This window comes from Nothoprocta perdicaria, unplaced genomic scaffold, assembly GCF_003342845.1.
Source record: "Nothoprocta perdicaria isolate Ctin4 unplaced genomic scaffold, notPer1 scaffold_99, whole genome shotgun sequence".
Taxonomy (NCBI): Eukaryota; Metazoa; Chordata; class Aves; order Tinamiformes; family Tinamidae; genus Nothoprocta; species Nothoprocta perdicaria.
In genome coordinates, this window is record NW_020456298.1 from 100,324 (window position 1) to 114,311 (window position 13,988).

At 34.2% G+C, this 13,988-nt stretch overlaps 1 protein-coding gene across 1 annotated transcript in view; it reads right to left on the reverse strand.

Moving 5' to 3' along the window:
* WDR27 (WD repeat domain 27) overlaps positions 1 to 13,988 on the reverse strand; it is a 105,084-nt gene that overhangs the window by 39,876 nt on the left and 51,220 nt on the right. Inside the window, exon 24 of the mRNA XM_026053347.1 lies at positions 6,485 to 6,583. Coding sequence (XP_025909132.1) covers positions 6,485 to 6,583 — 99 coding nt within the window. The remainder of the gene's footprint in view (positions 1 to 6,484; positions 6,584 to 13,988) is intronic.

The window sequence follows — 13,988 nt, forward strand, 5'->3', positions numbered from 1 at the left end:
ACGTCTAAATATAAAATCATACTATCAAAATTAGATATTTTACTGATAAACAAGCCACAGATTGCCACAATGCATTCACATTCTGAATGAACGATTACGATTTTGCATTTGAAATGATATGGTAGTTAGCAGATATTAATCATTTCCACACGGTAATTCTGAATGCCTTCAGTGACATGAGATTTCTGGATAATTTTCAGTAACAGAGAATYATAGAATAATTCAGTTTGTGGAAACCCTGCAGATCATCTCATTCAACTGCCTACAGAAAGCAAAGTCAACACTGAATTCAGACCAGCTTTCTCAGGGATTTCCCCATCATAGTCTAATTAATACTTATTTCTTATTTTTTTCCACCTCTTAGTATATTTACAGAGTGCTGACATCAAGCTGTCATGTAAATCTTCAAAAACCATAGACAATAATGGAAACTAGAAGAAATTTCAGTAGTAAAATGCAAATTATGTTTCATAAAACACAATTCACATTTTTGTTCATTTTTTCAAATACTTCTAGTRTGTTTAAAAGGCTATCTAAATCTGACTGATAGCCTTAGATCTATAAAATACAACTCCACATCTATATCCCTACTTTAAACCAAATTGATTCTGCCATAGTGTGTATATGCTTATATCCTGAGTTAAGCCAATGTATTCTAAACTTAATTGCCTACCAATATATATAGTTCTGTAGGACTTTAATGCTAACATCCCATTCATTCCAACATTAAAAATAAATATATAAATAAATAACATATCAAACCAGAATGAGATTTTGGTAACCTGGATAATTATTTCTTGAGTTTTAGTATAACTACAATATTTATCTGTCACTCATACAATACCAAACAACTATACATTGTACACTAGTAGTACTGTATCTATTAAATGACTAGATTTATCTTTTACTAATGAAAAACAGAGAGAGTCTTAGAGACAGAACACAAATATTCATACAAGAAGGAGTGGCAGCAATGAATGCTGATGTAAAAGTCATGAAGAAAAGCAGCTCTTTGGGCTCTGCTTAAACTACTAATGACTGAAACAATTTGCTAGTGTRCACATTGACAGTATTGCTACTCAGTGTCCACCCAGCTTGTAGAATGATGAAACAAGAGTCAGCTACACAAAAGCTGTCAAAAACCAGCAGATGGCAACAGCCTCCCCCATTTCCTTTTATTTTGCTTCAAAGATACTTCTAAAAGAGATGATTTACCGTTCAGAGATTTGAAATCCAAAACTCCCACAGTCTTTAAACTTAGATTGAGTACTCTATTCCATACTCCAGTTTTTAACTAGAATTAAAAGTAAACTACAGTTAACTACAGTTTTGAATTACCGTTAAAGACTGTAATATCTTTAAATGTATATTCTTTAATTTGGATTGAAATTAAATTAATACTTATGGTGAGTTAAAAACTTTTCCCTATATAAGTTTTGAACAATGAATTTAAACAAAAAAAAAAGAGGGGAATAGTAAGAGTCTAGAATTGATAAATCAATTTGAAAATAAAACTCTAAGATAAATCCAACACTCCTGTCTGATTTTCCATCTGCAGCTTTCATAGCAACCATTTTCTAAATCACTACAGTGTAGCATATGATAAAAGGAACTGTGCCCCCTGCCAGTAAACACATCATGATCCAGATTTTTTCCCTCCTTTTCTGGAAGAGTATTTATGAAAGTGAGAGTTATAGTAATGGCTGGAACAAACTGCCTCACGGACAGGTGCTGGGCAAGCAACCATTGAACTGAAGTGCTGCCAATACCTCACTCTTGGCTGCATTTTTCCATGGCAGAAAGCTCAGCCATGATGCTGAATTTCACTCATCAGCCACTTCCCTTTTTCACTCCTTCTTCTGTCCCCTGCCAGTGTCTCCCTTTGAATAAAGCCCAGTGGGGCTTTATGTAGAGGTTAGTCACAATCCAATATAATTCTTAACTGTATTCATTTAAACTTTGGACAAAACAAAATAGGATCAATTTAAAATCCTTAACTAGTGGCAGTAGTTGGTATAAAAAAAAAAATCTTCTAGTGATGGAGATTCTGGTTACCTAATTTAAAGTTTTTCATTCAAGCCATAGGATCATTTTTTGATTTGTTTGTGGTTTTCTTTTTTTTTTTCCCCCACTCTACAGTCTTCGTCTTTGATTTCTTAGCTTCTCCTCCTGCCCTTTCTCCTGTCATTATATATAACTTTGTGCTAACTCCTACATTGCCAAGACCAGTTGAATATAATTTTATTCAGCAAATCACAAAATAAACAAATATACAAAAAACTCTACTCACTTAGAAAGAATTTTAAGGTGCTTATAATACCRAATGTCTCTTGTGTACAGGTGTAAATATTTGCATTTCAGCTATAATTCTTCAAACGAGCAGCTTCCCTGCACATTCCCTGCTATTTGGTAAGGTGTTGCTGAAATCATCAGTTTCAAAATCTTCCCTTAGAAAAGTCTGCAAGCTGGTTCAAATCCACAGGTGTTCCTCCTCAAGAATGAGTTTGAGAAAAAGGATTTTGGTCCCTGAACTTGACAGTCATTTGCATATACATAAAAATATATAGCAGTAAGAAGAGGAATCAGAAAATAAGGGGAAAAAAAGCAATATTGCTTCCTCACTGGTCTCAAGTTCAATCTGCCTCTTGCTGGCTGTCCACTAGACCACATAAACATCCATAAAATCCATACACATATGGATCCATATACATCTATATGTACATATCCATCCATATCCATACATACATGGATACATCCATATCCATAAAATGGACATATTTCCATCTTTCCAATGCCACTGAAGAACCTCAAGTTCTAGAAGAACCATTTCTGAATAGTTAATCCAGGATGTAACCTAACTTGGAAGTTATAGCACTTTCCTAAAGAGCAGATCTGAAACCTCTCAGGCTGATGAGAGATTAGATTTGAAATCATTCACTACCTGGGAAATCTTTTAGCTTCTAGGCTAAAAAGCTATGTGCAGAGATCTGTACTCTCTCATCAATTGATTTTGGCTTTCCGTAGCATTTGACAGAGCTGAAGAGTAGATCTTTGAGTTACTGTTTGAGGTTTGTGCACCACAGCTCTTCTGAGGTGCCTCCCCAGGAAGAATGTAGCCATTTGAATTTCACAWATTTTACATTTAGCCAAACAGGAAGTATGTGGTAGACGAGGTAGCGAACAGCAAAGTGGCACAACAAATGAGCCATCATCCATTCACTTTCTCATCTCATGCCATTGTATAATACTACTCCTAAACCAATTTTTTATGATAAAAAAAAATCTCTCTCAACCACAGTACTAAACTGTGTAATGCTCTACAAATTTCAGTATYTTGTGCTCTGCAGTAAACTTTCAGAGTTAGACTAAACTCGCTTGGACCCACAACTACYGCATACTTCAGATCTGCTGATTCTCCTCCTCTGATCAGCGATTGTTTAGATGAGTTTTGTTACTTTGAAGACTTGATTGGTGGTATGATTGCAACTAAGCCTCTGAACATTACTAGAACTATTACTCTCTAGAACTATTTTCCACTAAAATGTATTCAAACAGCTGAACTATAAAACAGGACACCTATAGGAAGCCAGCTCTATTCTCTGCTATGTAATAGCATATTTTTTGCCAAGCTGTGCTCAGTGCTAAACTTTAAACTAATTTTAATCTGTATGTACAATTTGCTAAACTGTCCACTTTGGTTAATCATAGCAACGTTGATTCCAAAGTGCAGAAATACATGATGTTTGCCACATGATAGTAGTTGATCATTTTTTTAGTTCAAAAAACATATATACAAGGAGTAAAAAGGTCAGAAAATTTAAAATATGGAAATGTTAGTACATTTACTTTCATACTGAATAAAAAAGAGAGATTAAAATATAAAAATACCCAGATGTAAAGAACTTATTTTTGTTCCATAAATATTTTTGAATAGTAACAAGTACAACCACTGTTGTAGAGTTAGTGAAGTTGAGAGGAGCTAATGTTCATTCCACAGTGGTATTTTGAACATTATTATCTTTAAAGTAAAGTCTGCACAAGTAATTTGATGTAGATGCCCCCGTTTTCAACGGCCAACTAGTACAAATTTTCATATTTTCCCTGCCAGAACTTTGCAGGCAATGAGGCACAGCATCTGTCTCTGTAGGCTGCTGCATTCTGCATGATTTTTATCATTGGCACAATAACCACACTATAATTGGACATAGATGAACAGTCTAAAATACAACTGCACAGCATACTGGCAGATAAATATGAGAGTAGTGAAGAAGATATCATAGTTCCCAACGTATACCCATTTCTTGATTGAACATATGTGTGTGTGTGCGCGCATATTACTTGTGTATATAACAGTGCTTATTATAGAACTATACACAGTAATAATCCTCTGGACAACGTACCTCAGGAAATAAAAGTTTATGTTCTAAATCAGCAAAAAGTACATATGTGTGTGTGCAGGAGTATATATATACACACATGTATATGTACATGTATATGTGTGTATATATACATGCATATAGTTCAAATCTTTGGTTATTTCTATAACTTGTTTTTTGGTTCACATAGGTAAGATATGACAAGACTCAAAGACCAGTGGACCAAAAAAAAAAGTTAATATTCAAAATAATCTCAAAAAAGGAAGTACCACTTTTTCTATTTCAAAGTTTAAACCTTGGAAGAAAAAATGAAAGAGGTAAAATGCTAAAAATTCCCCAGAATGTCTGCATGGTTCTAGGAACTGAAAAAAAGCAGGACTCCTGAGTTCACAGCACAGAAGTTTTGAAAAAAAAAAAAATTATACTTGACTCTTGATGCCAAGGAAATTTAAGATATGTGACTATAAATATAACTGTCTGTGTAGTGGACATATTTGATTTACAAGAGTCAAACTAGTATATATATATATATAAAACATTATTAAAAGATCTCTTGATGAATCTAAAAAAAATAATTACAATTTCTGAATAATCTTTAAGGGTCAAACCAAGAGACYCAATATAAACTAGATTTTTTTTTGATAGGTTAATTCCTAAAGGAGTAACTTAAACATATTATTGAGTGAGCACTCCAAAATMTTTCCAGAAGTGGAGTTAGCCATAAAATACTTCTTTAAACTATGTCTGTTTCTTTTGATAAAATTAAGAGTTACTAAAAACTGGAAAACAACATATGATATCAGTTTTACTAGCATTTAGCATAACTGAATCAGTAGCACCTCAGCATGCTGTGTWGCATAAAGCTGCTTTATCACTTGCTTGTATTTAAGATGACTACAAATAATGATGAATGAGCTTCTCTATTCTCTTGTAGCACAAAGTATATCAACTGCTACAAATTAATGTTTTTARTTGACAAAGTTGTGTGAAGAACAACAGTATATGAAAAAACACTTTTATGTAGATCACTAAGATACAAAAAAAATGGTTAATAGCTTTCTTAATAGTGTCTGCAACAAATCTCATTGGTGAGTAGGACGTGTTATCACAGCATTTCCACAGTGGATGTTATATTCCTCTAGAGCTCATAAACTGCTTTAACCTTTTTTGATATAGCCATCTTCAACACATCTTTATATAATTTAACAGGAAAAAAATTAAAAGGTACTTTCCACATTAGAAGCACAGAGGAGAAAAAATAACATAAAGTTGCAAAGGAATTATTCTAAATAGTAGCTGCATTGTCGGGCAACTTGGCAGATATTCCTAGATGAGTAAAGGGATTGATTATGTTTCTCAGGTAAAAATAAAAGGAAATACCAGATGTAATAGAGGAGAGAATCGATTTTAAAATGCCATATACTTTAGGGTGGATTCCTCCTGAAATAGGGTGAATAAAATTATACAGCCTGTATAATCCTACTTCCACACAACTCAAAGTTAACCTTTCAAARTGAATAAATTCAACCTGAAGTTCTTAAATTCCTAGATAGCTTTTGTCAAGTTCTGAAAACCTGGCAGCTTTTCATTTCTATTTTTCCCTCACAGAATGGAAATATCCAAATTGGTACTGAAAAGGAAGACATTATCCGTTCTGTTTGCTCCTACCTGGGTGGCTTATAAACACACATCTGGATGAATGAAGTATTGCCTCTTGCCCAAACAAACTAATGTAAACTAGGCAAGGCACTAAGGAGTGGTTAAAATTTCTATGTACTGGAGATGGAACAGATGACACAAGAGAGAGGCGTGAGATGACATGCTGAAACTTAAAGTGACATACTGAAAGAGGCTGAGTAGGATCACAWGGGACATGACACATATCATACAGTAACTTCACTAAGTCCTGGAACATAAAGAGGAAAATTAATTGGGACAAAAGACAAAAGCAAAAGCAAAGCCAGAAAAAGCTAGATTTCATTAATTTACTGATCACAAAACATTGTTACTATCCTAAATTAACATTAGACAAATCTGAAGCATGCAACAAGCTCACAGTAAAGAACTTATAATATCTTAATTATGAAGAAAAAAAGGCAAAGGATTACCTGGGGAGATGAGGGACAAAAAGTCACACTGATGACAGAATCTGTGTGCCCTCCCAACTTATGCAAAAAGGTGCTTGAACGTAGCTCATATATGTAAGCCTGAAAAACAAGAGATGATATTTTCACTTTAAAGAAATATATAATAGTCCAGAAGCAAAAGTTATAGTCTAAAAAGACTAAAGATTCTGTCTATAGAGACTTTAAGAATGTTTCATAAGTGCTAAGTAGATACATATCTGACGAACCTTGTGGCCTTCTATGATGGGGTGACAGGCTGGCTGGACAAGGGGAGAGCCGTGGATGTTGTCTACCTTGATTTCAGCAAGGCTTTTGACACCGTCTCCCATAATATAATAAGTGTCATTGATATCTTTGTAGAGACTTATACAATTCAGGAAAATTGAGCAAATACAAATAAGTTAACCCAAAGGAAATTATGATTTTAAAAGAACATTGCAACATTTTCCCCTTAAACACAAAAACAAACATTAAGTATATTTGAAATAGTCACATTGATTTTTAAAATGTATTTTTAAGTATGTTCTGCAGAATTTAATCCCTTTATTTTTATTAGAAAAATGCAGAAATTCATTGCTTCAATATCTAAAATTGAAAACTGTTATGTTCATCACTACGTTATATAAAATTCTCCAATTTCTACGTAGGCTTTTGCAGCCTGTAATTGAAATATATGGAATTCAATAACAAATCAATGAACACTGAGACAATAAGAAAAAGCATACTATATGTCTTTGCTTCTAAATGAAAAAAAAAAAAAGAAAAAAGCACTTTCCAAGTAGTAAATTAAATTGAGTATCAAAATAACTATATTCTTATTGGTACAATCTCAAGTAACGGAATAGTGCAAAAACATAAATATATTAAGAAAACAATCCCAAACTCAGTGAAACTCCTAGCTACATTGATATCACATTTGAGGTGTGTTATTAAACTCTATCATCTCATGTAAAGAAAACAGAAAAAAAAATTAATTGTGCAATGTAGGTCTTCTACATATATAAAAAATAGAATTAAGAGTCAAACGCTGTTGCACAGAAATGTTTGAGACTTTGCCTTATCTAGAGAAAATTGTCACACATTACGTGTGCTGAACAAGACATATAAAGCACACAGAAAACACACAAACATATTGGTATGTTATAGATAAAATGTGTATTTCAAAAGAAAAAATAAGTTGTAAGCCATGAAAAAATAGAAATGTTTCTTTTTCCTTATTAAATTTGCATTTATGACCACAAACATGGAATTCAAAGTATTTCAGAGCCCAGCCTAATAAACAGTAAATCAAAGTATGCCTAGATAGTATTACAACAACATTACCCTGTGACTACCCTGTGACTTGTTCTTAATTGTTTTTGTTGATAGTATCCTAAAATGAGTTTAATTGGCTTAGCTTGCCCTAGCCAACAGCAACTACAAGACATTTGTGCTACAAATTGTGGATTCAAAGACAGTCTTCAGGATTAATGAAAAAATTTACAGACCAATGCAGCTCCCAAAATACACTCAATGGCTCACTCAAGAAATAATTTTTATTAGCCTTCTCCAAGGATTCTTTAATACACACTTGCACCGAAGAAACACTGGATTGTCCTAACTCCCTGTCAAATCTTCCATTCATGGCTACTTTCACAGAGAAGGAAACTAAAAGACCAACAATAAATCTATTTTATTGCATTCAGCATTATATAGTTTGCATATTTTGGAATTCAGTCCAGAATAKGGAATTAAAACCATTTATTGACATCAATGAAGTATCTAAAAAGGGCCAGAGAAGAAGTCATCCATTTTTAACCTTTGGATATTTTGCAGAATTCCATGCAGTTGTTGCCATTTTAACTAGGGAAGTAACAGAGTCCAGAGTAGTATGTTAAATCATTGTGTCCGTCCTAAAAGGATGCAGAAAATGTTTGCTAATGGGAAACTGAGCCTCAAACTGTATGACTTCTCTAATTTTTTAACTTCTCAGAAAACTGGTTAGAATAAGTGTTTGACTGCTAGTACCTTCAAGCTGCAATTTTGAGTATGAAAACTAGACCATACCATAGACACTATAACTAGTAGCTTTTGGGCAGATGAGCAAGTTCCATGACAACAGACAAATTAGGGTAATAAGATAATGATAAAATAACTCAAAAAAAAATAAAAAAAGCAAAAATTTGTAGACAGGAAGGTTTTTTTCTCTCATGGTAGGTACAAGGCCATAGATTCATTCTGTACATGGGAGTATGCAAGTCCTTGCTGTTATGAGATTTTCTATTGAGAAACACTATAATTAATGTTTTAAATTTTCTCCAGTCCTAAGATTCCATTTCAAGGGAAAAAAAAAATGTGTTGGTTATTTATTTCACATCCCAAATGGATTATAATAACGCAGAGTAATAAGACTTAAACACGGAAGGTTTTAGAAACCTTCTATTATAATAATACTTGTCCTTATATTAYGGCTGGTAAGACCACATCCATCTGCTCTCCTTCTTTCACCCTGGCTCTTCACTCTGGTGATTCTGATAGTCATATTTCATATTTCACTACCCGTAATATCAGCTCTTCTCGTCATTGCAAGCTTAGTCAGACTGTATACCATTTGTCTCTACTGTCCAGAGTTCTTTCCTTCTAAGGAGACAGATAGCTCTAGCAGCAGCCTTCCTGCTCCAACAATGCTGAGGTGTAGAGATGCAGGCAGGTTGCACTTCATTATCACCACAATGCAGAGAAAGAGCTCAGGGCACATGCACACACTATAATCTTAAGTCTCAAACAAATGTACAAGATAGGAGATGGTGCTTTGGTTATTAGTCAATATTTCATGGAGATTCCAGGAAAGAAAAGAGCACATTGAGGAAGAGTGCAAGAGACATTACAAGACGTCCTCCAGAAGAGGATGTCTCTCTGCATTTACTGGCAGAAGTAATTCATGAGAATATGGAGAGATCATTCCTGCCAAATACCTCTCAAAATCCTGCAGACTTCTGTCAAAACAGTTTAATACCAACACAATACTCCATAATGCCATGACATTTTTTAGGTCCTTGTGATTCAAAAGCTATCCTTATYGCCATTGTACATATGTCCCTATTCTTCGAAACTGCACAAATGACAAAAAAAGGACAAATGTGTCACGGTATTTTGCTTTATACAAAAAAAACCTTAACAGAAATTAATCAGGAAAATACTGCAGATAATAAAATCACCCCTAAGTTCAGGTATTTTGTATGAAGCCTAAGTCCTCTACAGCCTGCACACCTGGTACATCTACAGCCTGTTCCTGGTACATGAGGAACTAGATGAGAGAACAGTAATATCAGGGAGTTAGTGATCCTCATAACAGCTAACTTGAGTAGGTACCAGCCTGTGCTCTGCTTTGCTGTGCTACRCTGCAGACTTTCAGAGCTGTTCTGTGCTATACATACCTCTTGAGTGGAGGATAAACTTAGACAGTTAGTTAAAAYGGAGAAGGCTGTAGTAGCTGCCACCAGTGATTATACAACCTGAATATCCTTCTCTTTAACATTAAAAAGAAGCTACAAGTGAACTCATGTGAACTTACTTTGGTTAACAGTAAAAATAATGAATAAAATTGTTTCCTTCTTAGAACATCCTATAAGAGCTCTACAGATCAAAATGCTGGTGAACCTCTCCATGGACAGAATCTGCACTGAGTGCCATGCCATGACTTCATGTTCAATGCTGCATGGTTTCCAGCATCTGAAGGAGCATTATTCTCTTTTTCCTTCTCTATTAGTTCCAATAAGTGGCATTTTAAGCAATATCTTTGCTTAAAGCACCTTTCTTACCAGGCTCACAATGAACACTGGCCCCAGCATTTTGCACAGTAAAGCCTACTCTCCTTTCACAGAAGCAGGCACAAACACCAGAAGTCAAGGACTCAAGAGCACAACATTTCATGAATCATAGATCTACAAAGTCTTCCAAGTGGTTCTCTGCCAAGAAAAAATATGGTTCCATGTTTTAACTATTAGAACGTATCACAGAAAGAGAGGTTAGTGAAGCTGAAAATTTTACAATATAATTTAGTGGTTTATAGAACGTTGTTGAACTTGATCTTTTCTCTTCTTCTCTTTTTCTTCATTCCAGACTCTCGTTTTTGTTTTAATTTGTGGAGGAGCACATTCATTCTTGACTTAATGTCTAGGTCCCAATTTCTCTCTGTAGATTAGATATTTCATTGTTCTTTAAGATAATCTTATATTTGTGAAACACAAGCATTCTAGCAATTTATGCTTTTCCACACAGTTGCTAAATCAACTTCTCTCTCTTTTTCTTTTTTTTTTTTTTTTTAAACACTATGAAGAAGCTGGGCAAGTTCACTAGCATCTAAGAAAAAGGTATTCAAACAGTTGTTTAAAGAGATGTTAGCTAATGACATCCCTTGACTTGAAAAGAATTCAAATGCTTACTTTCCATCTTTCAAGAAATGATTCCAACTGTTGAACTGTGCAGCACTCTCATATCAAGTCACAAGATTCACTGGGGTCAAGAAAAGGAAAGAGAGACAGGCACATTGGAAAAAAAATGTAGTAATGAGAAGACCATGATTCTGATCTACAAATATTTCTTTATTATTAAAGAGTTGCTATACAACACAGAGCAGAACTGGGAACAGAATTTTCTCACTGAACCTCACTCCTCAGGAGAGTTCTCTCACAACAGGATTAATGTTAAGCTTCTTTCTAGTGATCTACTTCTTGATCTATAAATGTTGACTTTATAGATGTTGTGGCCCAGTTTCAAATGAAAAAGTAGCAAAGTCCCTGTTTACATCCCAACACAATTTATTTCCTTGTGGTAGCTATCAATTTCTCTTCACACAACTGTGTTTTTAGGGAAAGCAACAGCAAACATTTTAAATAAAAATAATTTTGACATGTGTATCACAATTGTATGTCATTAGAAGAAAAATAACACCATAAAATACTATATAAAATAAGCTTCTGTTTAATAAACTTTGGTCCCAGATATTTAAGTCAGCCAGAGATAGCCAGATTTCTGCATATGTAAGTCAACTTGGTGAAAATGAACTTTTCAGTAAATTTATTTTTAACTTCAATAGTAAAAATAAAGGAAATAGTATTTTAAGAGAAATGATGTTCAGGCATTCATAAGAAGTGGAATAACTCCAGTATAAATATTCGCCTGCTATAGTCCACCATCATTCTAGTTTTACTACATTTTTGATGTTATTTAAATTGTTTTACTATTCTGTACTTAATAGGTGATTTTAGCATATTCTTCTTTAAAGAAAAAACAGTTGTAAGTGAATTATAAATGATATCATAACACTAGTGAAAGAAAAAAAACTGAACACGAGTTCAATGATAGAAAAAGCACAGGTTTTGTGCAAACCAAATGTAATAAAAAAACAGGAAGGTCTAGGAAGTACTCAGCAATACCCCAAATGCATATGYGCATATAATCTGCTAAAATCTTTAGCCAAAGTCAATCCCTTTTTTTTATATTAAGAGCAATTTCTAGTAATAAAAATACTGATTCAGGAGATATTGATATTTCCTTTCCATTTCTGTCCAAGGGTCAGCCAAAAGTAAAAATCATTTACCTATACCATTAACTTCCAAACAAGTTTCCTACACCCATAACCACATACTTACTTGTGTTTCCTTTTACTTGAAGTTTGGAGAACTTTTGTAGTAGTCACTTTGCATTAACTTACAGGGTGAAAGTGTATTTAGCACTCTGTATGTATGTATATGTGTATATACACACACAAACATATATATATATATATATATATATATATAAAACTTCTGCTTACTTCTCTAAATTGTAAGAGACAGGGAAGAAAAGTGAAGGACCCTTCATGAAGAGAAGTACATACATCCAAATGGAAAACTACTTAATTCTACTACACTGGTTTGGAGGGTGTACTAAATAAACTGACTCTATCTGCTGAATTTTGCTATAATTTCTTTCCTTTTTTTTCGTATATTCAATGCAACTTCATCCCCATCTGTTCCCTTTGTCCGCTAGTCCRATCCATGACCATCTGCATCTAAGTCAGACCACTTACCCTGCTGGAAACATGAAGAGGGAAGCATATCAAAACATTTTCTCCTTGTTACCAGATTTTTTTGCAAGGACTACAAAAGCAATAGCAGATTAAAATAAATAAATAAATAGATAGATAGTATGTTAAATATTTTCATAGCTGCTGTGGCTTTAACCACAGAACGAGTCTAACATTGTAAAAAAAAAAAAAAAAATGTCCACATCTAGCATACCTAATTTGACGTTACAAAAAAGAAAAAAGATTTTTCTTTTTCAGAAGATTTACATGGAATGGCCAAAATTATGCCTTTCCTGGGATGGTCTAGCATTTCAAATGAACTCACAAGGATGCAAGTGTCCACTAGTGCCACTAAACTTGGTAAACAACACACGTGCTACATGGTATAATTGTTTGACTTGCACTCCACCTACTATCCCTCGTTTACATTGGTGCTGCACTGAACCATGTATTTTTTTCTTAGCACTGAGTTTGAAAAGCACCTGAGCTACTTTTACTAAAATTTAAAATAACAATCAGCTTGAAGTAGACATCCAGTATGGAAAGTTTCAGCCCAAAATGTTCTCATTTGACAGTTACAAGCAACTGAAAACGGAATTATAGTGGAAAGTGTTAGACTACCTTAACTACAGGCCCAAGTGCCAACTCCACACRTAATAAAACAGATTTTACAAATGTCCTAAGCAACAATTCACATTCTTCAGACTTGGGATATCTTATATACTCCCCACATGGTAGCGTGGAAACTAAAGTCTGTTCAAGCCTGCCACCAAAAATGCTGAGTACAATAAAGCCCCCAGAGTTCCTTCCCCTTCCAGTGCCATTTGCTGGGGAGACTCTCTTTGTGGGATTCGCAGGAAATTGCCCACTGTACTGGAATCCCAGTTTCCACCTGAATTCTTTCCATATAACCACAAAAGAAGAAACGGTGAAAATTAATAATGCTCTTTATTATTAAAACAGTGAATATTACAAAGCTCAGTCATTTTTCAAGATGCAGGGGCTAGTTCTTAATATACCAGTATTCTGGCAGTTATAGCTAACATACTTCAGATTTTCCTTACCAGAAACAAAATAAGTCATATAAACAGATCTAAACCATAACTCAGTTTGGATTTTGTAAGCCTCCCTTCCTTAGACATTTCCGACTTACATTTTTCCCAAATTTTGTTTCTACTTAATTAGCCAATTTCAAAGCCTCGTATATGTTAGGTTTTATTTGTCCGCCTGTGGTATTTATGTAGCACCAATCTCTACTGCACCTAGGCTGTTTCGTTTTTACTTTTATAGTATAGTTGGGTTTGGCAAAGTGCAGAATTATTACTTGAAGCTTTTCTTCTAGGAAAACTTACCTCACCTCTAGCTGCAGTCACTTACGAAGCAGGATGGTTGGATCACAGCCATTCTGCAAATGGTTCTTTTCTGACTGCTGCCGTG